We start from the raw sequence: 24,525 nt of genomic DNA on the forward strand, positions 1-24,525 counted from the left end.
AATGAGCTTTATTTCTTTTCCGTTGATAAGCGAGTGATTGAGCCATGCTGATTGGGTGCAACAGCTCGGAACTTCTCCAATAGCAGAGCTTTGCGGTCTGCCCATGCACGGATGTTCCTATGCAATTACCTCAGTCGTCATCTACGTTAGTCTTCAGTTGCGTTTTTTTCCCATGTCTCATGCAGACACAAATCTTCTCTCCTCAGTCGCTCCTTCAAATTGGGAGTATATCAAAAAAGCTCCAGGTTTCAAGTATTGCTCCTATGGGCATATCATGTCTGCAACAGACGGACACAATTATTGTTACTTATGCCTGGGCCTGGAGTATGACCAGGCTGTGTGCAGGGCCTGCGGCTGCATGTCTTCTCAGGCCTGGAGGCAGAGGCCCGAAAAAATCGCCAGGCTACATGAAGAAGCAGGTTTCTCACCAACAGGCAGCTATGCGCCCTCCCTGTGGCACTCAACCCAGTCTTCACTGGGCCCGAAGCCATAACTGTTATGTTTTGATGGAAGTTGTGAACCTCGGGCCAAGGTGAGAGATGTCTCCGCCCACAGGGAGGAGCCCTGTGGGCCTCACTGTCGGTGGGCGTGGTCTCAGCAAAGTAGGACACAGCTGTGAAAGAGACTTTATTAGGGAAAAAAGAGAAAGCATAACCCGAGGAACGGGAAATGCGATAACACAGTCCTTGAATAAATACATAGTCAAAATGGTATTGTAGATGAGAAGATCTGGTAATGGCCCGCAGCGCGGGGTATGCCGAGGAAACTGTACTGTAGATGCCAAGGAGGCAGAGGTCTGTGGTACAGGAATCAGGTAGAGGATCTTGTGTAGACGTAGCGATATCCTGTAGCACAGGATGAGTAGAGTCGATATGCTGAAGAGCGGTAGTGGCCCAAGATACACTGTGGAGGCTTCAGCAAAGTTGAAGGAATAGAAGAAGATACTCACACAAGGAAGTTCCAGCAGAGATACCCGAGGTTCGGGTCAGGATAAGTACAAGGCAGAAAGACCCTCCGAGGAGCAGCTAGCCAAGATGCAGAAGGGCCCCCATGGAGCGGGTACCCAGAGTGTCTGAATGCCACGAGGAGAATCTGGAACAGAAGATCCAAGCTAGAGCGGATTTAACAACTTGCAAGTCAGTTTAAGTATACTAGCGAGTTGACATCATTGGGAGGGGACGCCCCCGTGGTTCCCGCATGACGTTTACATAAGGAGGCCCTGCGCACGTGCGCGCCTAAGTGATGCCAGAAGTAGGATGGCGGTCAGCAGTGCCCACGCCATCCCGGGAATGCTGGGGAGGTCGGCGTTGGTTGGCGGAGGCCGCCATTCTCCCAATGATTGATGGTGCAGGGAAAAAAGAGGTGAGCATGAGAGGTTGCAGCTGTCTGTGACCGACGGGCGCAACAGTATCCCCCCCCTTAGGGCCCCTCCCCGGGGGTTTTGGCTTCCTGTGGTGAGCCAGATGAAATTGCCTGATTAGGTCTTTGTCAATAATGTTACTTGCGGGTTCCCAGCTATTTTCTTCTGGTCCAAATCCTTCCCAGGAGATAAGGTACTCCCATCGTCTCCCATGTTTCCGCACATCAAGGTTGTCATCTACCTGGAAGGTTTTTTCGTCCTCAGCAGAGAGGGGTTTCAACTCAGGTGTCTTCTTCGAAAACTTGGATAAGTTTAGCGGTTTGAGAAGGGAGATGTGGAAGGCGTTGTGGATTTTTAGTGATGATGGTAACTGTAAGCTGTACGTGACTGGACCCAGGCGACGTAGTATAGGAAATGGTCCTATATACCAAGGTGCAAATCGAACTGAAGGTAATTTGAGACGAATGAAACAGGTACTTAGCCATACCTTATCCCTGGGCTGTAGTTGTGGAGCTTCTCTGGGATGGGCATCATAAAACTTCTTAGCTTGTTGTCCAGCTTTTTGAAGAAGCCCTTTAGTGTGTTCCCACAGCTGATGCAATTCCTGTGCTGAAACTTGGGCAGCCGGAGAGGTTACTGATAAGGGCATCGATAACGGAGGTAAAGGCTGGCAACCATATACAAGTTGAAAGGGCGAAGAGCCTGTGGAAGTTGAAGGGTGTGAATTCAGTGCGAACTCTGCCCAGGGGAGCAGTTCGGCCCAATCGTTTTGTCTGGAGTTGATGTAAGCCCGGAGAAACTGCTTTAATATGTGATTCATCCTTTCAGTCTGTCCATTGGCTTGCGGATGATAGCCAGAAGTCAGATCTAGAGAAATATCAAATATCTTACAGAGAGATCTCCAGAACTTGGCTGTGAATTGTACTCCTCGGTCAGAGAGTATGTGTTTAGGCATGCCATGTAAATGAAAGATATGACGGATGAAAGGTTTTGCAAGTTCAGGAGCAGAGGGTAGTCCGGGTAATGCCACAATATGTGCCATTTTGGAAAACCGGTCAACAGTGACCCATATGGTATTGTTACCACTAGACACAGGGAAGTCAATGATAAAGTCCGTGGATAAGTGTGTCCACGGTTCGCTAGGAGCAGGCAAAGGTTGGAGAAGACCCCAGGGACAGCCGGCAGGTGGTTTCTGTCTGGTGTACGTGGAGCATGATTCCACATAAGTCCGGAAGTCTTCCTTCATCAAAGGCCACCAATAGTATCTCTCCAAGGTGGACAGAGTTCTGGATTGTCCAGGGTGACCTGCAAGACATGAATCGGGAGCCCATCTGAGGATCTTCTTCCTGAGTGCCCGGGGTATCACGGTTTTCCCGATCGGGACTGTGTGTGTGGCTGAGAGGAGCAACAGAGTAGGGTCAATGATATGCCTTGGAGTATCTGGAACATCTTCTGGTGTAAACGAGCAGGAAAGAGCATCCGCGCGGGTGTTCTTGTCTGCTGGGCAGTACCTTAAAAGGAAGTTGAATCTGTTGAGAAACAACGACCGGTGAGCTTGTCTGTGGTTCAAGCGTTGTGCATGACGCAAATATTCGAGGTTTTAATGGTCAGTAAAAACCGTTATCTGGTGTTGAGCACCTTCGAGCCATGGGCGCCACTCCTCGAATGCCAACTTCATTGCAAGTAACTCTTTATCTCCTATTCCATAGTTTCGCTCGGCAGGGGAGAAACACCGAGAGAAAAAAGAGCATGGGGGGAGAGTATGAGTGTCACTGTGCTGGCTGATGACAGCATCAACTCCGACGTCCGAAGCATCTACCTCGACTACAAAAGGTCTTCGAGGATTAGGGTGGCGAAGACATGGCTGCTGAAGAAATACTTTTTTGAGTTCCTGAAAGGCAGTTACAGCTTCAGAGGACCACTGAGAGGGATTGGTTCCCTTGCATGTCATGGCGTTGAGAGGCGCAGTCAATGTGGAGAAATGATGAATGAATGACCTATAGTAGTTGGTGAATCCTAGAAAATGGCGTAGGGCCTTTAGACCAGTAGGTTGAGGCCAGTCCCAAATGCTCTTTGATTTTTGCGGATCCTTCTGGAAACCCTGGCTGGACACTACGTATCCTAAAAATGGAACAGATTCCTGGTGGAAGGCACACTTCTCTAGTCTGGCATATAGATGGTTATCTCTGAGTCTCTGAAGAACCTTGGAAACGTCCAAATGGTGAGTCTGGAGATTCTGAGAAAAGACCAGTATATTGTCCAAATATACTACCTCACAGTCATACATCATGTATCTGAAGATTTCATTCATCATGTTTTGGAATACTGCCGGGGCATTACAAAGGCTAGGCATGACCAAGTATTCAAAATGGCTGTCGCAGATATTGAATGCTGTTTTCCATTCATCGCCCCAGCGTTTGCAAACAAGATTATATGCTCCTCTGAGATCCAGCGTTGTGAATATTCTGGCTCCTTGGAGCCGATCAAAAGGTTTGGAGATAACGGCAGTGAGTAGCGGTCCTTCATGGTGATTTCATTCAATCCACGGTATTCTATACATGGGCAAAGGGATCCATCCTTCTTGCCCACGAAAAAGAATTTGGCATCGGCTGGAGACTTTGAAGGCCATATGAAGCCCTTTGCCAAGTTCTCCTGGATGTAGGTAGACTTAGCCTTTTTCTCGGATAAGGAAAGTGGGTACACCCTTCCTTTAGGAGGGTCGGACCCTGGTACTAAGTTGATGGTGCAGTCAAATGATCGGTGAGGTGACAAAGTATCCGTCGATTGTTAGAAAACATCTTAATAGAACTGGTACTGTGGAGGTAGGCCTGGAAGAGAGGTGGTTGTAGTCAGGCAAGGCATAGGAGTCACTGCCTCTAGGCATCTTCCATGGCAGGCTTTTCCCCATTGGGAGAGTTCAAGGGTACTCCAATCAAACTGGGGCGAGAGAAATTGAAGCCATGGTATTCCGAGTACCACTGGAAGTATAGCTATGTCCAGGACTAAAAATGTAATGGTCTCAGAGTGCAGAGACCCTGTGCGGAGATGAAACAGTTGAGTAGTAAAAGAAACCTCACCAAGTAAAGGCTCGCCGTGTATGGATGATAGTAGTAGTGGAGTGGGTGTCCGAACAGTAGGGATTCTTAGGTGCTCTACGAGTTGACGGAGTATGAAATTCCCACCGGCCCTGGAATCTACGAGGGTTAGCGTGTGGAATTTGAGGGCATCCGAAATAATAGAGACTGGAAGTGTCAGTGGAGGAGACAGAGAAGTTAGACCTAGGAAGAGTCCTCTGGCGGATCCTAGGTCTGCAAGTTTCCCGGACATATAGGACAGGAAGGTATCGTGTGGCCAGGTTGTCCGCAGTACATGCAGAGGCCAAGTCTCTTTCGATAACGTCTCTCCTTTGACGTAAGGTGGCTCTGTCCTAGCTGCATTGGTTCCTCCTCCTCTGAATTGGGTGTAGGAGTGTCTGAGTAACTGGCATTGGATGAGGCTGAGAAACTCCCAATGACATCTTCCTAGAACTCTTTATCTCTTGAGAGCATTCACAGAGTCGACAATCGATTCATCCAATGAGATCAATGAGGGAGTCCAGGGTATTGGGGAAGTCACGTGCCGCTAGTTTGTCTTTGATGCGAGGGTTAAGACCCTCCAGGAAGACAGCCTGTAGGCAACCCAGGTCCCAATGTAGTTCCGAGGACAAGGTTTTAAACTCAATAACATAGTCAGTCAATGGTTTGGTACCTTGTTGTAAGTGCAGGAGAGTGGAAAACTGCCCTTAATCTTTTTGGGCCTGATTTCAGATGCTTTTTGGTGTTTATGTTTTTTTGGATGGCCCAATACTATTGGGTCGTCCAATGAGGACCCTCCAGAGCATACATCCCCTCCAGAGGACCTCACGTATCCGAAGTTTGTGGAAAAGATAGGAGCTGCGCTAAATGTAGAGATCAGGAAGATCCCAGACCCCCGTAAAGAAGTTTTCGGAATCTTAAAAATTTTGGACATTCCTTCCTTGCTGGCAGCCTTGCCTTCTCACTCGGTGTTGATTGGACTCAGCCCTCCTCAAATCTTGGAAGTCCCCTCACTCTAACTTGCTGGTGGCTAGAAATTTCAGTGTTATGGCCCAGTTCACCACCCACATGCTTCAGTAGTGGTCGAGTCGGCCATGAAGAGGGCAAAAAAGTTGAAGCTTCATGCAAACTCCCCCCCCAGGCAAAGGTAATAAAATCCTGGATGACTTCGCAAAGAAAATATTTCAAAGTTCCATGCTTACCTCACGCATTCAACATCAGTTTTATATGGTGCAGTATGTGTACAAATGTTTTCAACTCCTAAAACCCTTTGTGCGCTCCGACACGGGTGAGAAAATCATGCCTCAACCACTGCAAGACCTGGAGGAAGAAATATATCATCTCCTCTGCTCGGTTTACAAATTCTTTGAAAGCTCCTTTAGGGAAGATGTACACAAAAAACTGACAGATCTCCCTTGCTTGGGAGATAATTTGTTTGGGGACAGTAGCACAAATAAAGGAACAAAATGTGGCAGTGCAATCCCTCACTCTACCAGCCGTCCAGCCCAGTGCATTAAAATGCCAATTCTCACAGTACAAGAGACCTTTCTACCAATGGAAACCCTACAAACAGAACACACAATATAGGGCTCCCAGTTACCAAAAGCCTCACCCACAACCTCCGCAAGCAGTGCAGAGATAATGTCAGCAAGATTGTAGACCCCCCAAAACCCCTCCAACAAACAACCCCAAAGAACTAGCAGGGTTTTTGAGGATAGCTGAGCCATAGCCGATAACGCCTGTCGAGGGCAGGGTCACAAATCATTTTGCATCTTGGGCCAGGATAACTTCCGACTGATGGGCTTTATAAATAATCCAACAGGGTTACCACTTACAATTCAAGGCTCCCCCTCAGTTGCCTCGACTACCTCCACCCATAAGACACCTCAAACAAATTCCCCTATTAAAACAGGAAGTTGAGAGCAACCGGAGAGGTACTTGCTTAACCGGAGGACTACCTTCAATATCTGACTTACTTTACTTACATAGAAACATAGAAACATAGAAATGACGGCAGAAGAAGACCAAAAAGGCCCATCCAGTCTGCCCAGCAAGCTTCACACATTTTTTTTCTCATACTTATGTTTCTCTTAGCTCTTTGGTTCTATTTCCCTTCCACCCCCACCATTAATGTAGAGAGCAGTGATGGAGCTGCATCCAAGTGAAATATCAAGCTTGATTAGTTAGGGGTAGTAGGGGTAGTAACCGCCGCAATAAGCAAGCTACACCCATGCTTATTTGTTTTACCCAGACTATGTTATTCAGCCCTTATTGGTTGTTTTTCTTCTCCCCTGCCGTTGAAGCAGGGAGCTATGCTGGATGTGCGTGAAGTATCAGTTTTTCTTCTCCCCTGCCGTTGAAGCAGACAGCTATGCTGGATATGCGTGAAGTATCAGTTTTTCTTCTCCCCTGCCGTTGAAGCAGAGAGCTATGCTGGATATGCGTGAAGTATCAGTTTTTCTTCTCTCCTGCCGTTGAAGCAGACAGCTATGCTGGATGTGCGTGAAGTATCAGTTTTTCTTCTCCCCTGCCATTGAAGCAGAGAGCTATGCTGGATATGCGTGAAGTATCAGTTTTTCTTCTCCCCTGCCGTTGAAGCAGAGAGCTATGCTGGATATGCGTGAAGTATCAGTTTTTCTTCTCTCCTGCCGTTGAAGCAGACAGCTATGCTGGATATGCGTGAAGTATCAGTTTTTCTTCTCCCCTGCCATTGAAGCAGAGAGCTATGTTGGATATGCATTGAAAGTGAAGTATCAGGCTTATTTGGTTTGGGGTAGTAACCGCCGTAACAAGCCAGCTACTCCCCGCTTTGTGAGTGCCACTTACTTACTTACTTAATGGCCACTCACACAGGCCATTAAGGAACTTAAAAAGTATTACAGTGGGCTCTGGTAGAATAAGACCTGTGTTCCGGAGACACACACTGTATCAAGTGCAACAAGTACAAAATACCTTCTCTGTATTAAATTCTGAAGAAGTCCTTGAGAAAAAGATTGAAGTGTTATCGGAAAGGAGAGAAAAAACCCAATGCATACAGAAATTCCAGATCAGAAACCAAAGGAAAAAGCTCACGGTGATGGATGACTCTGTCATCAGAGGCATTAATCTCTTCCCTTGCACAAATGCAAAGAGAAAAGTGGATAACAAAACTCAACTAAATAGGTCACAAAAGGAGTCCAGGAACAGCAGTAACCTGAAGAAGAAAGCTGGAAAGCTATGTGCACAAATGCTCGTAGTTTGGGTAATAAAATCCCAGAGCTGCAAGCCCTAATGGTGGAGGCGGACTTGGACGTTGTTGCTGTCACGGAAACGTGGTTTACGGAATCTCATGACTGGGATACGGGAATACCAGGCTATAACTTGTTAAGGAAGGACAGAGAGGATAGGAAAGGGGGAGGAGTGGCTCTTTATGTCAGAAACAATATCCAAGCATCTGAGCTGCAAGGAAGATGGGGCAAAGAAGAAGCACTATGGGCAGACTTAAAAAAAGATGGGGCATCCATTTTTATTGGAGTGGTTTATAGGCCTCCAAACCAAAAGGAAGAGCTGGACAGAGATCTGGTTGAAGACATCCACAGGATAGCAAAGAAAGGAGAAGTGGTGATCGTTGGAGATTTTAACATGCCAGATGTAGACTGGAGAATCCCATCTGCAGAATCTAATAATAGTAGAGAAATAGTAGATGCCCTGCAAGTAGCTTTGTTCAAACAAATGGTAATGGAACCCACGAGAGAAGGAGCTATACTCGACTTAGTGCTCACTAATGGAGATAATGTCTCAGACGTCCAGGTGGGTGCCCACCTCAGCACCAGTGATCAACAAACGGTATGGTTTAATATCACAAAAAGGACACGGAAAAGAAGCAGAAAAACCCAAGTTTTGATGTTAAAAAACACAGACTTTGATGAAATGGGGAAGTACCTGGAGGAAGAACTAAAAGGCTGGGAGAACGAGAGAGATGTGGATCAACAGTGGACCAATCTAAAAGGAGCAATTACCAAGCCAACTAATCTATATGTTAGAAAAGTAAAGAAAAGCAAAAGAAAAATGAAACCTATCTGGTTCTCAAAGGAGGTGGCTGACAAAATAAAGGCTAAAAGAACAGCGTTCAAGAAATATAAAAGATCCCAAAAGGAGGAGCACAAAGAAGAATATCTGGTAGAACTGAGGGAGACAAAGAAATTAATCAAGATGGCAAAAAGTCAAGCGGAAGAGAGGATTGCCAAAGAGGTAAAGAGTGGTAACAAAACATTTTTCAGATACATCAGTGAAAAGAGAAAAGTTCAAAGTGGTATATTGAAATTGAAAGGATCAATGTGTGGAGAGAGACGAAGAAATGGCAGAAATATTAAATGAATACTTCAGTTCTGTGTTCACTAAAGAGGACCCTGGAGAAGGGCCGTCACTAGTTAACAAGAAACTGGAGGGGAATGGAGTAGATGTAACTCCATTTACAGTAGAAAATGTATGGGAAGAGCTGGTGAAACTGAAAGTGGACAAAGCCATGGGGCCTGATGAAGTTCATCCCAGAATACTGAGGGAGCTCAGAGATGTGCTGGCGGGTCCGCTGTGTTTTTTTTTTGTGTGATTACCTTTCGGGACCTAAGGAGCCGAGCACCCGACGTCGGAGGGAGGGGCCAGAGGGGGTTTAAACCTGCACTCCTGCGGTGAGACATCAGAGCAACTGGAGAGGTACTTGCTTAATTTCCTGCTTAACCAGAGGACTACCTTTAATATCTGACTTACTTTACCTTTTGGGACCTGAGGAGCTGAGCATCTGACGTCGGAGGGAGGGGCCAGAGGGGGTTTAAACCTGCACTCCTGCGGCTTGCCGCAGCTGCCAGCGCGGCTTTGCTCGGATTTGCCTGGATTGTCCGACTGCAGAATATTTTCTTTACACTTGTTTAATTCTCTCCGTAACTGAGATAATAACAGCATAGCGTTAAGAAGTGTCGCAGTTGCTTGAAATTTTCCTGTGAATAAATTATGCCACCAAAGAGGAAAGGGAAAATTAGGGTTTTTCCCACGGAACCTTTACCCTCGCTGACGCAGCTTGAAATCGATCGTTTCTTAACACAATTGGAGACTGAGGCTGCTGGAAACTCTATTGGAGGATCCCGTGGAGGAGAATGGGAGGCACCTTAGATGAGGCATCCTTAACCCCTAACTTGCGACCGCCTCCTGCACAACGCGGCACCGGAGAAGAAGCTGCCCAATCGCTCTCCCAAGATATGGTAGGTGTGACGGGGCTAGTGGGAACACTCTCCGAGATTGTATCTGGGGAAAGGTTTTCTGTTGAAGTGGTGGGAGTGCCCACAGTAAGTTGCGAAACATCAGAAAGAGGGAACCAGGAACCTAACTCCCCAGATCAGATAAGTCAACCGCCGTTTGTTATAACAAGACCAGAGAAGGTTACACTTGAAACTATTTGGGACGTTGTATCTGGACTGAGCTTGGCCATTAATAGGCTTGAGAATAAAATAGATCAATTTTCAAAGATTAATGATATACAACAACAAATGGCTGATTCTGTTCTTAGGGTGAATGAGAATGAAAAAGGTATTAAATCATGTCAAAAATTAAATGCTGTATTTGTGAAAGATCAAATTTTTTGTTCAAGACGTCTTGAAACAATTGAGAATCGAATTAGGCACCTTAATGTTAGAATATTAAATTTTCCCAAAATGGCTGGTGACATTTTTTTTGTTACTTTAAAAAGGTTTCTTAAAGAAGCTTTATGTTAGGATCTACTCCTCAAGAAGGGAGGAGTTAGCCATCTGTTATGCTCTACTCCTCAAGAAGGGAGGAGTTAGCAATCTGTTATGAATCGGCTCCTGTGGAGGAAGGAGTTAACAATCTGTTATGATCAGCTCCTGTAGAGGGAGTAGTAAACAATCTGTTAGGTTTTAGACTACGGAGTAGCAATCTGTTATGAATCTGTTGCTGAAGACTCCTGATGAAGAAGGAGTAGCAATCTATTACCAGCGGAGTGCTTGGAGAGGGCACTTAGCTGTAGAGGAATGTAGATAGGTGGATCCTTGGGCCGATGGCAGATGACTGAGCCCCCAGGAGGATATCCTGAGAGGAACCACCGGCTAGGCTTGGGTACAGAGACGGACACAGATAATTCTTTTATTATACAGGTTAGTAGAACCACCAGAGGTGGCAGTAATGAGCTGATATGTCCGGCAGGGCTGAAGTAGGTAGTGGAACAGCGATCCCAGGGTTGCTGAGCTGTAGAGATACTATAGATAATGAGTAGACAGGGTATGCTGTGTTCATAGCCAGAACTAGATGACAAAACTCACATAAGGTCTTTAGGAAGCTCAGTAGCTGGAAAGGGTTAGGCCCTCAAGGAGCGAGTACCTGGTTCCAGGGAAATCTCTGCGAGAGCGATGGTAACTCACAAATGTCTGTATCTGCAATAGCTTCCAGGCAGTAAAGAATCTTCAGAGTGTTCAGGAACATGGGCCCTCGAGGAGCGAGTACCGGTTCCTTTCTGAAATAAAGAAAAGATAGCGAGGCCCCCGAGGAGCAGGTACCCCTGGTAAGTCCGAGGAGGCAGAGTAGCTTGGGAGTAAAGCCGAAGCAATCCCCTTGCTAACTCGATCCATTAGCGAATACTAAGACCTTTTATATTGGAAGTGGATGACGTCATCTCAGGGGGATGCCCCCGAGGGTGCTGGTACATCAATCGGAGCGTGCGCCCTATGTCATCAGGAACATGGCGGATCCGCAATGTCGTGCCGGTCTGGGGATGCCAGAGGGAGATGGTAAGAAGACGCCGCGACAGCTAACCGTCCATCAGACCCGGAGGGAGTCGCCACAGATGTAAAGAGGGCGGAGTAAGGGCGGAGTGAGGGCGTCGAGCAGCGACGGACGCAACACTTTATCTTTTACAGATGAAGATATTCCCTTAGTTAATACTTGTTTTCCGTTAAGTAAAAAATCTTCTGTTCCGCAATCAATTCCTGCCAATTTAACCAGCTTTTTAGAAAGCTCGAGTACAGATGACCTAGACAGGATTACCTTAATAGTTCATTCATAACGCTACAAGATATAAACAAATTAATAGGTAGATATTTTCAGAAATTTCCAATACAATTCTATGGCCAACCCATAAACATGTACCCTGATTTGGCTCCTGTAACAAGGACAAGAAGAAAGGAATTCTTAGCAACAAGGACAAAGGTCTTGTCTCTGGGATTCACATTCTTCTTGCGTTATCCTTGCCGATGTGAAATAAAAAGAGGTGATCAAATGTTTGTTTTTCTACAAGTAGAACAACTTCAGCAATTTTTGGAGGCCCGGGTGCCTGTTACGTTGTCCCCGATGTTTTCAAATGATTGGGGTATATATAGAAATACCAGTTGTTGCTATACTAATGTCTAAACTATATCATTTCATGTGATTTTCTCCTCACTTATTTCTATGTCTTAGTTTGCTCTAATATTTCCTTATAATTTAAAATATACTTATTTGATTTTACAAATGTGAAGTTATTTCTATGGAAGAAGAATGATATGTGGAAAATGATTCCTTATTATTCTCTATTTAATTTTTGAAGAAATGGAGATTTGTGATTATATTTGATTTATATAAACAAAATGTTACTTTTTACATTAGTAATTGAAAAAAACTGATAAAGAATGAAAAAAAAAACAGGAAGTAAAAAGGTTGCTAGCACAAAAAGCGATTCAGAGGGTTCCACCTTCCCGCTACAACACGGGATTCAACTCCCAATACTTCCTCATCCCCAAACACACGGGAGATTTGCATCCGATGCTAGATCTCCATCCACTCAACAAAACACTGAAGAGGGAAAAATTCAAGATGACAACACTGAAGACTATTTTGCCCTTCATTCAGCAGGGCGATTGGATGTGCTTGATCGATCTGAAAGATGTTTATGCTCATATCTCAATTCACTGCTCATGCTGGAGCTACCTTTGCTTCCAAATAGACAATGCACATTACCAGTACAAAGTTCTTTCTTTTGGACTCTCTTCTGCCCCCAGGTCTTCACAAAGTGTGGCTGTGGCACACCTTCACTGCAAAGGGTAGTGAATCTTCCTGTAGCTAGACAACTAGCTGATTGTTTCGCCCAATTCTTGGGATCTTCAAAGGGACCTTCAAGTCACCGATCAATGCCTAGACGACCTAGTTTTCTTCGTCAATTACGAGAAGTCGATCCTCCAGCCAGCACAAATCCTACAATTTATAGGAGCAAGGATAGACTCCGTTCGGGAGAGAGCATTCCTACCCAAGGAAAGAGTCAAACACCTGCGACTTCTGGCACTACACTAAAAAACAAAAACAAAACAATCATGTATGTGCTGTTAAAACTACTGTCAACAGCTATCCATGTGGCACCCCTGCAACATTGTCCTCAATTCATACCATCACATCTCATTATTGTCTAGACAAGCTTTATCAGAGTCGGACAGTTCGGTGGGAAGAGTAGTTTGAACACAGTAGCAAAATAGCTAGAGCCTGCCACTTAGGTGATTGGGTTGCATATTACAGTAGCAAGAGCTCTGATTAGATATTCTGCATGAGTCTTCCTCGTGGAAAGAAGAGCCCTCAGCTTGGGATTCCCCAAACAGTATGGCTCATTCACTCGCTTATTGATGGAAAAAAGCAAGTTTGCTTACCGTAAACTGTGTTTTCCGTAGATAGCAGAGTGAATGAGCCATGCAAACCCACCTCCTTGGCAAACTCTAGAGACTTTTGGCAGACGTAGTCAGTAATCTTTCATACCAACTGAAGACTAACGTTGATGACGATGGAAGTAATCACACAGGAACATTTACGCATGGGAAGACTGCAAAGCTCTACTACTGGGGAAGGTTCCGAGCCGCACCACCGAAGGGCGTTGCACCCAATCAGCATGGCTCATTCACTCTGCTATCTATGGAAAACACTGTTTACGGTACGCAAACTTGCTTTTATATTAACAGAAAGTGTGCAGGCTGGCAGTATTATTTCCACGAGAATCTCTCTGTAATGACTGTACTTAATCTCATCATATTTTCTGAAAACCTTTCTTTCTAAACATTGGGACTGTCGAACTTAATTTCTCTCTTTCTTCTGTGATCTGTTGCCAATGAGCCATGATTTTCTTCCCATAGAACTTTACAGGTCATTCACTGTGATTTCTCATTCGCTCCATATAATTTTGCCAAATATTTGCTCCAGCATTCACAGCTTACTCAGAACTCTGGTATTTACCGGCCACTCAAGGAGCATCAGACAGCTTCTTGAGCACAGTGGGGCTGTGTCTTCCAGCATGCTGAATTTCGAATTCATGATACTGCTGTTTAAATTTTTTGAAGTAACAAAAAAAAAATCCGTATAAATTGTATGGTATAGAAATTATTTAAACTTCAGGTGGATTGCTGTGATTTCAAGACATTCACTGCAGTAGGGCTCCAATGCTATAAGTCACTGCAGAAAAATGTGACCTCTGGGTTGCCTCTTGCTGGCTGTTTTTTGACTTTCAGATCCTTTCTGCTCAGTTTAATAGTTTTAGATCATTATTTTTGTTTTTACATGTCGAGTTACCGCACAGTGAGAGCCGAGTGGGGCTCTTTCCTGTCTGACTGCATCACACAATGATTCTCCTGTTGTCTGGTGGTGTCAGCTCCTCTGGGACTCACGCTCATGCCATGACTTTTATCCCTAGAGTGCCACTCTCAAGCACAATTTCTACAAGAAGACTAGAAATGCAGCACATTTACAGCACTGGCTAATAGGCTTTCTGATTACAAAGACATGCTGGCATATAAAACATTTTAACTTGTATCTTCCACTCCCCTCCAAAAAAAGTAACAGTCCTAGAGTTTGATATATGTACAACATAAGGCAGGGTTCCTGGAGCATGTTTATGGTAAATAATAACTTGAATTTCTACAGCACATCTCATTCTCACAGGATGCAATCTCCTCCATCGTGGCTAGTCGTAACTAGTTGCCAGGTTTAGTGCTCATCTATGAAAGTGCAGAAATAGTGCCATTATTTTAATATCATAACTCTAATACAGTTGGGCAAAATGAAAAAAAACTTGACCGGGGTCAAACACAGTTTTGTGTGTGTTCAAAATCACATTTCAGGAGGTCCTCTGGCTCAAGCTGAGGTTTGCTCTCTAATCACTAGACCATATGGTCTGTCCTTCCTAGCTGAAAAGTTTGACTTGCATATGCAGGATTTTGTTTTATTTTCCTGTCTCATCTAGCAACTGTACACTGACAGTGACTTCAGTGCCACTCACCAGTGGCTCCAATATAGCACAGGATTTCACTGCCCATCAGGTACAGACTTGGGGCTGTAGAGCAACAGGATGTTATCTGTCTTCTGTACACAAAAGATAAACAAGGACCTAAGAACCTACAGGCTGGCCAGCTTCCTGTTTACACTATGGACTTTTAACCAAGGTGCAGCTCAACTGCCTGGCTACAATATGAGATTTAACAAACTTAAACCAGCTTCCTCATCTGGGCCTTCCAAAGGCCATATATATATATATGATATATATATATATATATGATATATATATATATATATATATATATATATATATATATATATATATATAATAGGATTAAACTAATGGAATGAATAAAACAATGCATCCAGTTGTACAGATTGTGATTAAATATACAACTCTCTGCAAGTGCCCTATTCTGCAAACATCGTGGAAAATGGACGTGACTAGAGAGAAGCCTCACAATATCCTGCATTTTCTAATACACTGGAGTAACTTCAGTTTATTCATGAGGTTAGCAAAGGCTTTGCCGCAGACTCTAATAAAGCACAGAACGGTGGAAGGAGTTCTTCAAGCTTAACACATTTTACAAAGTTGTGACAGCAGAAAAGTCATACAAGGGAACTGAAGAAACAGCACAGACAGGAAGGTGTTTAGATAGGAGAAACAGATATAGCTGTATAAATGCTGACATTTTAATGATGATATGATGCACTGGACTGCAGAGGTTAGGCAGAAATTAATATCTGACCACCTTCTAGTAGTCAAATGGCACAGATGAGCCAGCGCTGCCCGGTTTCAATGACTCTCCTCCAGGCTCTAGATCTGCAGGGTAGGGAGCTCTTCCCCAGCTCCTGCCTCCCACAGTTGGCTCCTGGAAAACTGCATGGGCCGGTTTTTACTTAGCAAAGTGCAAATCCAGGGAATGCAAAAGCCTTCTTATTTACTGAGTGCAAAGTTCTTAATCCACCTCTGTAACGTGCCATGGTTTGAGCCTCTCCACACGTGCACAAGTGGTTGACTTTATGGCCCTAGAGGTGAAGGCTGGCTGCATAGTGCTCTTTGCTGGCCTTGAACCTGTTTAGCAGGGACCATCTTGTCGTGCTCCTTCAAGGCCAGCAAGTTGGAGAGTGGGGTTGGACATAAGAAATTTGTGCTGGCCTCTGATGGACAGAACACAGCAGCTTCTTGTGAAGCGTGGGGGTGGGGATTGTGGCCCGTTTGTGCTCATGCTCCCTTTAACAAGAACTTGACAGCAGAAGAAAGGGGCAGGGGCAGGCTGCCATGGACATTTTCAGCGCAGGGCCTCCACTTCATATCAAGCTGCTCCAGCTACTGCCACTTTGTGAGAACAATTTATGCTCTTAAGAGTGATATTATTTGCATCAGATTTCTCAGTTTTATGGCTCGGAAAGTGAATGGGCATAATCATTTAGTACAACAGGTTCTCATAAAGTGTTATTAATAAACAATTATTTCAACACTATGGAAAACATAACATTTTAATTGAGCTCTTTCTTATTTACTTAAGTATCCCTTTCCTGATAGAAGTCACTTCAAACCTCCTATGTGGGTGGCAGCTTTGCGGCTTTCAGCTCACACAGTACCTGCTCAGATTACTTGCTTAACATCACTTTTATAAACATTCGTCTTTTTAAGTTCGACTAATTATGGACATTTAGGAGCTCTTTAGCACACCATGACATTTAGATTTGATCCATTTTCTTGGGTCACTCCTTTTCCGTTTATCTTTAGCCTGCTAATCCTGTGGCTAACCACAATATTACAAGCTAACATAAAGCTTGGGGGTCTGAAGTAAACCTGTCCTGCCTCCTGTGCTGCCTCATGACTTCGGCATGGGAGGACAGGTAGTAAGATACTGATCAGCAGCTTTGCACTGTAGCTCAAGAGACCCACTCCAGAGCCAAGAATAAAGAGTTACGCAATGCCGTGTTTTGAAGGCAGTTCTTCTGGATAATCGGGCCCATGTGTTTCTTTTTGGGGGTGTCACCCTGCATGTACTGCTACTCAGTAATTATGCTGTAACGCAGTAGAAAATATGGTTGTAAAATATAATGAAAGCCTGTGAAATTATTTACAGCTTATATTTTTTAGTAAACCAGCGTGGGAAGAGAATGTGCTTGTGAATGGACACCACTAGCGCCTTGTATTTTGCTCTCCAAACCGAAAATTTCCCTGCAAGATCTCAGAAAATGATTTAATTTTATGAATGGAGGCTACAGTTGGATGATAGACCCTTCGGGACTATCTGGTCTTGTCTTGTCTATAAACCCCCGTTACCCCAGGTCCTGTATTGGGTCATCAGTCTTGTAGGTCCTGTCAAGCTTGCCCCCTGTCACTTGTCTACCAAGGAATTCTAGCATCCGACTACTAACAGAATATTGTCCGAATTTTTCTTCCAATTGTGATTCCCCTAATGTTGTCTATGTGATACTGTGTCCCTGCCCACGTTTATACGTAGGTAAGACCAAAGCGCAAGATTAAAACTCGTATAAACATTGTAACTGTACCCAGCGTTCCCATACAGAGACACTAGTAGTGACACGTTGGCAGCAGGCACAACATGATGCTATGGATCTTTGTCTTTCTGTAATCGAGTTGGTTCCCCAATCAATAAGAGGAGGGAATCATGATAGTGTTTTACTCCAACACGAACAGCACTGGATATTCAGATTGCAGCTTTTGCAACCCGCAGGGCTGAAGTGCGACATTGAGTGGCCCACGTTTGTCTGATTTTTTTAATTTTTTTCCTTTACTATTGCTTGCTTGCTTGCTGTCATGTGGTTTTTTTTTTGTGCTGTTTTCTTGAAACTTTGTATTATCAAATTAATTGTACATAAGAGCACTTGCCTCCAATACACTGTAAATAAGTTTATATGCTAAGTTTACAAGTGCACACACACGCCTCCTGAAGATTGTTTATGCATATTTAATCTTACATGGATACCCAATTATCCATGTCGTTCAACTAAGTTGTACCCTTGCTCGTTAACTCTCTTTCCTTGTACTTCCATTTTTTTATCCAGCTTAGTATACTATCCAACTATTTCCCAGTTAGCCCCCCATCCTCGTTCATTGTAATTTCCTTTCTCAGTTACTTGTGAACCGACATGATGTGTCCTACGAATGCCGGTATATAAAAATGTTAAACAAACAAACAAACAAACAAATAAATAAATAAATTATCCCTGGCTGGCTTCGTTATGCTGTGACACCTCACTCTGCATATGATGATGTTATGAAGATTCAAGAATGTGATTTATTTCCTTGAATGGCTGATATTTTTAGGTCCCTTTTTAAGTTTTTCACTCATATTGTATATGTTTTTATTGACAGACATTTCCATCCCAATGCAGTGTATTCCACTACACACGATTTGGGTTGGGGGACGCACTGTGCTTGTTTGATCTGAAGAAGTTCTCTGAAGATTTAATAAATATTTCTTTTAAAAAAAATCGCCTCATTAATGGCATAATCCACACTTCTGATCTTCTCTTCCTTTCAGAGGTCAATTTTCACCCTGCCCACCTATGTGCAAACTGCACAGGTACCCACACACTTTCTACCTCGTTTTCCAAGAAGAAGTACCAATGTGCCTTTCCTTCCAAAATAGCCCCGGGGGGGTAAAGTGTCCATGGCCTCTGCACCTGCTTTGTGTGCTGCCAAAAGTTTACTACCATCCGTGCATGTTTATTTCCTCACCCTGCGCAAAGCATGCCACCCAAAATGCCTCCCCTCAATCCGGCTAAAGGTCCTGGGTGGCCTTTGAAGAATGTCCTCGTGCTATTTCTATATGACAGAAGAGAACCCAATACTTCCCATGCCAACATAATGGACAACAGGACCAGACTGTGTGCACCACCAGAAAGGAGGCGGTGCACACTTTTCCTCTTTTCTTTACAGTTGTTCCTTTCTTTCTTTTAAGCCTACTCAAAATACAAGTAAGATAAAAAAAAAAAAAAGTCATCCAGATATTCTTCTGTAACTGGATCAGTGACTTCACCCCAGACCTTCAGAACCCCCTGGCTTTCCTCAGTATTCAGGTTCTCTTGGATTACTCCCATCAAACTCAAGGGATTTCAGGCAGCTCTTTAGGCAAATACTTTCTATTTCTACTAGTTTGCTCATGGGACATGGGGAAATGCACAGTCTGATCTTAAAATACAAACCTGTGTAGTAGAAGAAGGGTCGGTCACCGGTGCTAACTGAACATACTGGACTTGGATATCATTTCCTTGCAGAGGGGACCCATCTACTCCTCCAGCTGTAGGATCAGCTGAGGCGACAGCGATCAGCTGCGCACCCTGTAACACCTGCAAACAAAGTGAGACAATTATTGGGACTCCACTTCCGACATAAGCTGCTCTGTAAACATCTGGGAACGGAGAACAGCTGTGGAAGCAACGTTCGGGAGAGAATGTGCACGAGTTTCCAAATATATCTGTCATTTATAAAATATAAAGCAGTTAACAGTTTTCAAGGACTCAGATGCCTGGGCTAGTTAACTGTAGCTGGTGTCAAGTCCACTACAAACAGGATGAGATGTCACCTTGTTTTACAAATTACTTTGCCCTGCTGCTGCTGCCAGTTGAAAATAGGGAGAGGATCTTTGTTTTCGTTTTTTTTAAATTATATTTTCCCTGGAAAAGTGATGTCTTTTTTTCCTACCGATTTATCTTCTCCTGTTTTTATTCTTGCCGTAATAAATATTGATAATTCTCAGGAAAAATACAAAAAAATTTTTAAAAATTAAAAACAAAGGTCTCTAACAAATGGGTATCCAGGGCAGAGTTAGTTCAAAATGATGAGATTCCAGAGCTGAACTGCTTTGAGTGTTGAGATCTGAGCCTTCACTAAAGCGGTTAACGGTCACTACCATAGCCAGAAGCCTCCAGCTCACCTGTGGCCCTAGCACACCCCTCCAGTCTCAAAATATCAGGACTACAAAAGGAGAAAGGGCAAACCGGGGACTTAAAAGAATATTTTGGGCTCCCTTTTCTTCTTAAATTATAACTGAGCACATTTCAATTTCCTTCCAATATTAACCATAGGCCCTGCACTATTTAAAGAGCAATTGTGTCCAAAGTGGAACCTTTAGGGCTAGATTCACGGCTCCACTCTGGGTGCAGGGGAAAGACCGGGATGAAGCCGGCCCTTAGTGCTTTACTGCCCACATTTGGACATTTTTTTGTTACCAACGATCACCCTGGCATTTTAACAAACAATTTCTCAACAAATTTGAGTTGTGCGGCTGCTACGTTAGACCACTTTAACAAACTGTAGGTGAGTCGTTTTTACAGGACTAATCTAATACATGTATGTACTGACCCAAAGAAGGGATTATAACCAGGGCATTATGTTAGTTTACCTGGTTATCTGGACAGGGTTACTCCTGAAACCTGCTTACCAGGCTCTTTGGAGTCTACCCGGAGCAATGCGAGGCAGCAATGCCAGATAGCTTTAACAGAACATGACTGACATGGAATTAAGTAGGGTTAGATTTATAAATCATCGGATAAGAGTGAGCATATGTGGAGTGGATGATATATTAGTTAATTCACTGGTTTATTATTATTGTCTAGGATATGGAGGGAGGGATGCTTTGTGGTTTTTAAGTTCCTACTATGTCATTTTTTTAAAACTAGTTTCTATGGTTTATTCTCATTTGCTTGGAGTTTGTTGGATAAAGTGGACTATTAAATCAAATCTAAATAAATACATAAGTATGTCTGCTTTGATCCTAAATGCTCAGCCTTGCTATAGATTTCACGTTTTGCAGCAAGTAGGAAGCACTAGGGCTTTAAGTGAGACCTCACATTGCAGCTGAAAACCCAGGGTTGGCAAGAAAGTGCGGTTAAGTAATCAACTGAGCAAGACATAGCTCTTCATCTCCTGCGGCCTCGATTTCAGAAGCGTAGGCATTTCTGCAGTGCAATCCTAGACAATTCCCAGTGCCTTCCACATGCAGCAAGAGTTCACTGCTGTGACGTACAGCTGTCACTTAAAAGGATCCGCTTACATTATAACTTAACTGAGCTTTACTTTCTTTCCCTCGGTCTATTTAAAAAACATCTTCATGCATTCATAAGAAAAGGAGAGGCCACGAACAAAGATTTGTTTCCTTACTTTCTAGAGGGTAATTTTCAGCAGTCCGCATACAGCGAAAGTCTTTGGCCAAAACTTTCAGAACAGACTAATGTGCATAGGTTCACTTTAAAAATCCCAGGTGTAACTTTCAGTGGGTGCATTTACACGCATATTTTAGAAAATCAAAACTACGCACGCAAATGCTTTCCCTGCCCCAACTCTGTCCCCACACAACCCCACAACTCGCATAGCCGGTAACTTTCAAAGGAGTGCGCGGGCGCATAGGCACGCATGCGTTGGCGTGTGCCCAGAGACCGGGAGAATTTATAACATACGTGTTAATACACTCGGGTATGTTAGAAAACAGCCTAGGCGCGCGTATGTGTGAGCCCAGTTTTGCAAGTGGGTGTGGCACAGCCGCGCAAAGTCAGGTTTGAGCCGTGCAAATGGGATCGTTTTATAACGATCAGGCTGGGGTCCACACCATGAACAGCTGCACCAGTTTGTCCAGTTTAGAGCTAGGTCCACCAACCCCTCCTGGATCTTTAGCCTGCACTCTCCTCAGTTACCGCGACCCCTCAAAACCCCTCACAGATGCCTGTTGATTTTTTTTAAACCTACACCTCCTCCATATCAGAAATATACTTACGTGGCAACAGTCCTGGGTGCATCCCGGGCGAGCACATGGAATACCCATGCCCACCCCACCCCCACGCTCCTTTTTCATTCCAAGTGAGATATTTGTGTTTTCAGGAGATGGACACGTGCGTGTCCTACATGCACACACATTTCCCAATTTTGGTGCCTGCCCGGCTTTTAACATGCACCTCATGGTGCGCACTAGAAAGTTAAATTTAAGACCCGCATGCGTGCGCACATGGTCGCACCAATTTTATAGCAAATAAGCGCGTATATGCGCGGTTATAAAATGGGCTATCCGCGCATACATGTGCACACTATTTTTCAATGATACGTGCACATGTATGCGAATGCAGTCTCGAGCACGTAAAGGGGGAGGGGTTAGTAGGTATGCGCAGCCACGCAATAGGTCTTGCTCCCAGTTCACCTTAGTAAAGGAGAGGACTCCCTAAACCACCTAACTTGCCTCCCTTTTACCCTATTAGCCTTGAGCCTTAAAACCCCGCTGATTAACAGAAGGAAAGTTATGCAGGATTGGATCCCGGCATGTGCTCGTGCGCGGAACCTACTCACCACGCCTACTACTGACTTTATGGCGCAGTCCTGGCCCGCCCATGGCCCACCCCTGCCACACCCCTTCTTTAAACAAAACTTGTTTTATGCCCGTAAGGTGGCCGCCGGTTCAAGTCACGCACGGATCACCTGGTTTTGGAGCACGTAAACCATCAAACTCAAAACAGTGTGCGCTAAATGAAAACCAGAAAAAAAACCCCCTAACAAAACCAAAAAAGGGGGGAGACGAAGACAATTAAGCAAAATGAAACAAAACAACTATTGATGGACCCCCCTACAAAATAGCAGTGCTGGCGGCACGTGGCTGGAGAGCTGAGGCTGTGCACGAGGCTACCAATTTTCCTTCAGCTTGCACTGCAATTCCTGCTCGTTCTACTCCAAAGAATGCCTCTAGGAAAGGGATGCCACATTTCCTCATTTGCTCCCGGCTATTCTATGGGACGTTTCTTTTACAAATGACTTTTTCTTTTCTGGTCAAAATGTTGACCCTTCTAAAAAGAATAAACATTACTTTAAATAGTAAAATGTTTGCCTTTTTCTTTTTAATCGGTATAAAATCTCTGTGCTCTATGCTGCCTGCTCTTCCTGTTCTGAAGTTACGTATTGGTGTCTCTTTGCTATCAAAAGGTCATATCTGAAGAAAAGAATTTTTGCTTTCAGAAAACCTAAGTCCAACTTTCAAACTGATTCTCAACCCAGCAGGCAGAAACAGAGAAAATGTGGTGTTTGCTTTCTTATTTTTCCCTTTGGTGAGCACAGTGCTAATATCCATACAGCCTGCATTTAAACCTTCACTCCTCTCCCCCTAAATCCCGGCACAAGCTCACGGGTCCTGCTGGGCACAACCCTACTTTGGTGAAGGCTGTGGCATCCCAGATTTCTAAAGACAAATGGAACAGCATTCAGATTTACAGTGCCCAAGTATAAACAGCGCTCTAGGAAATAAAATGGAGATTGAAGGTTGGATGTTGACTGGACTATTATTAGGAAGGAATTAACGGCAGGAAACTCTAAGGTCAACATTCAGTTTCTCCAGCTACGTTCAGGGCTTAGCTTGGCAAACTGCTGGTTTTACATTTCCCATTGCTCTGAATGGCTTCAGTTTGCTGGGCTGTTTAGCAGGATAAAAGTTAGCTGGATTCCTGGGCCAAACTAAGTTAGCTGGATAACTCATCCAGCTAAGTCTGGTTGTACTGGCGAGCAGTCCTAAAGTTAACCAGGTAACTAGGACTTTATCTAGATATATTCAGCAGAGTCCCTCATCGGTAGCATTCTGCTGAATATCAGTGACAATTTATCTAGCTACGTTTAGCTGGCTTAACTGTCTGCCTGCCACGCTGCTGAATACTGATCTCTATATATAATAATTAGAGAGATGCCAAGGTACATACATTTTCTTTGACCTAGCAGTTCTCCTGCTGCTACTTTGGGTTTCCAGTTCAGTTGGACCTGGCCTCTATTGGGTTATGGCACCATGAGTCTTCATTTGCAAATAGCCGCCCAGAAGTGTTGATAGTGCGCGTTACAAATTTTTTAATACTAGCCTCCCCCACCTCCCATTGTATTGCCGCTCGTCAGCTGGGGGCCACACACCAGGGCTCCTTCCAGAACCATGTAATCGTGGACTCTGTGACCAGCCAGTAGGAGTCACTGTTGCGCACTGACTGCGACTTGGCTGCCTCTGCAAAATCCCCAGCCTTGGCCAAACCAAACTATTACTATACTCTCCTCCTCCTCCACCTCGTGGCTGTTGACCCCTCCCCCAGCTGGAAGACTGCCCTGCTTCTAACGAATGTGCTTTTAAATCTCCGTACAGGTACTTGCCTTTCTTTTCTCTGCTCTGCAAGCCAGGATCCAGGGCTTGGATTGAGCTGTTTCCTGCACCCAGCCCTCCATTGGACCCTCTCCTCCTCCTCCACCTCGTGGCTGTTGACCCCTCCCCCAGCTGGAAGACTGCCCTGCTTCTAACGACTCCGCTTTTAAATCTCTGTGCTGGATGCTAAGACCCATATTGATGACATCACTTTTGAGCGACACAAAAAGAGTCATCTATAAAAATCTAACCTGGTCAAGCGTCACGCGCCTAGCGTCACGCGACAAAGGGGCCTGCCCCTTTGTTTCGCCCCTTCGTGTCGCCCCTCGCTCTCCCCGAGCAGTACCCCACAAGCACCGTACCAGTGCTAACCCAGCGCTCATCCTGCAGCAACCACCCAGCGCTCATCCTGCAACAACCACCCAGCGCTCATCCTGCAACAACCACCCAGCGCTCATCCTGCAACAACCACCCAGCGCTCATCCTGCAACAACCATCCAGCGCTCATCCTGCAGCAACCATCCAGCGCTCATCCTGCAGCAACCATCCTGCGCTCATCCTGCAGCAACCACCCAGCGCTCATCCTGCAACAACCATCCAGCGCTCATCCTGCTAGCAACCACCCAGCTAACCATCCAAAATGTATCCAGCTCTTCCAATACCAATTTTGCAACACCACCTCCTACCTAAAAGA

General features: G+C 44.7%; 1 protein-coding gene across 4 annotated transcripts in view; it reads right to left on the reverse strand.

Moving 5' to 3' along the window:
• BANP (BTG3 associated nuclear protein) overlaps positions 1 to 24,525 on the reverse strand; it is a 755,155-nt gene that overhangs the window by 14,266 nt on the left and 716,364 nt on the right. For all 4 annotated transcript variants that reach the window (XR_003857728.1, XM_029608652.1, XM_029608651.1 and 1 more), the window contains one exon: positions 18,889 to 19,032. Coding sequence is in view for 3 of the 4 variants with exons in the window: in XM_029608652.1 (XP_029464512.1) it covers positions 18,889 to 19,032 (144 nt within the window). In the remaining variant the exon portion in view is untranslated. The remainder of the gene's footprint in view (positions 1 to 18,888; positions 19,033 to 24,525) is intronic.

Source organism: Rhinatrema bivittatum, chromosome 7 (assembly GCF_901001135.1).
Source record: "Rhinatrema bivittatum chromosome 7, aRhiBiv1.1, whole genome shotgun sequence".
NCBI classification, from domain to species: Eukaryota; Metazoa; Chordata; class Amphibia; order Gymnophiona; family Rhinatrematidae; genus Rhinatrema; species Rhinatrema bivittatum.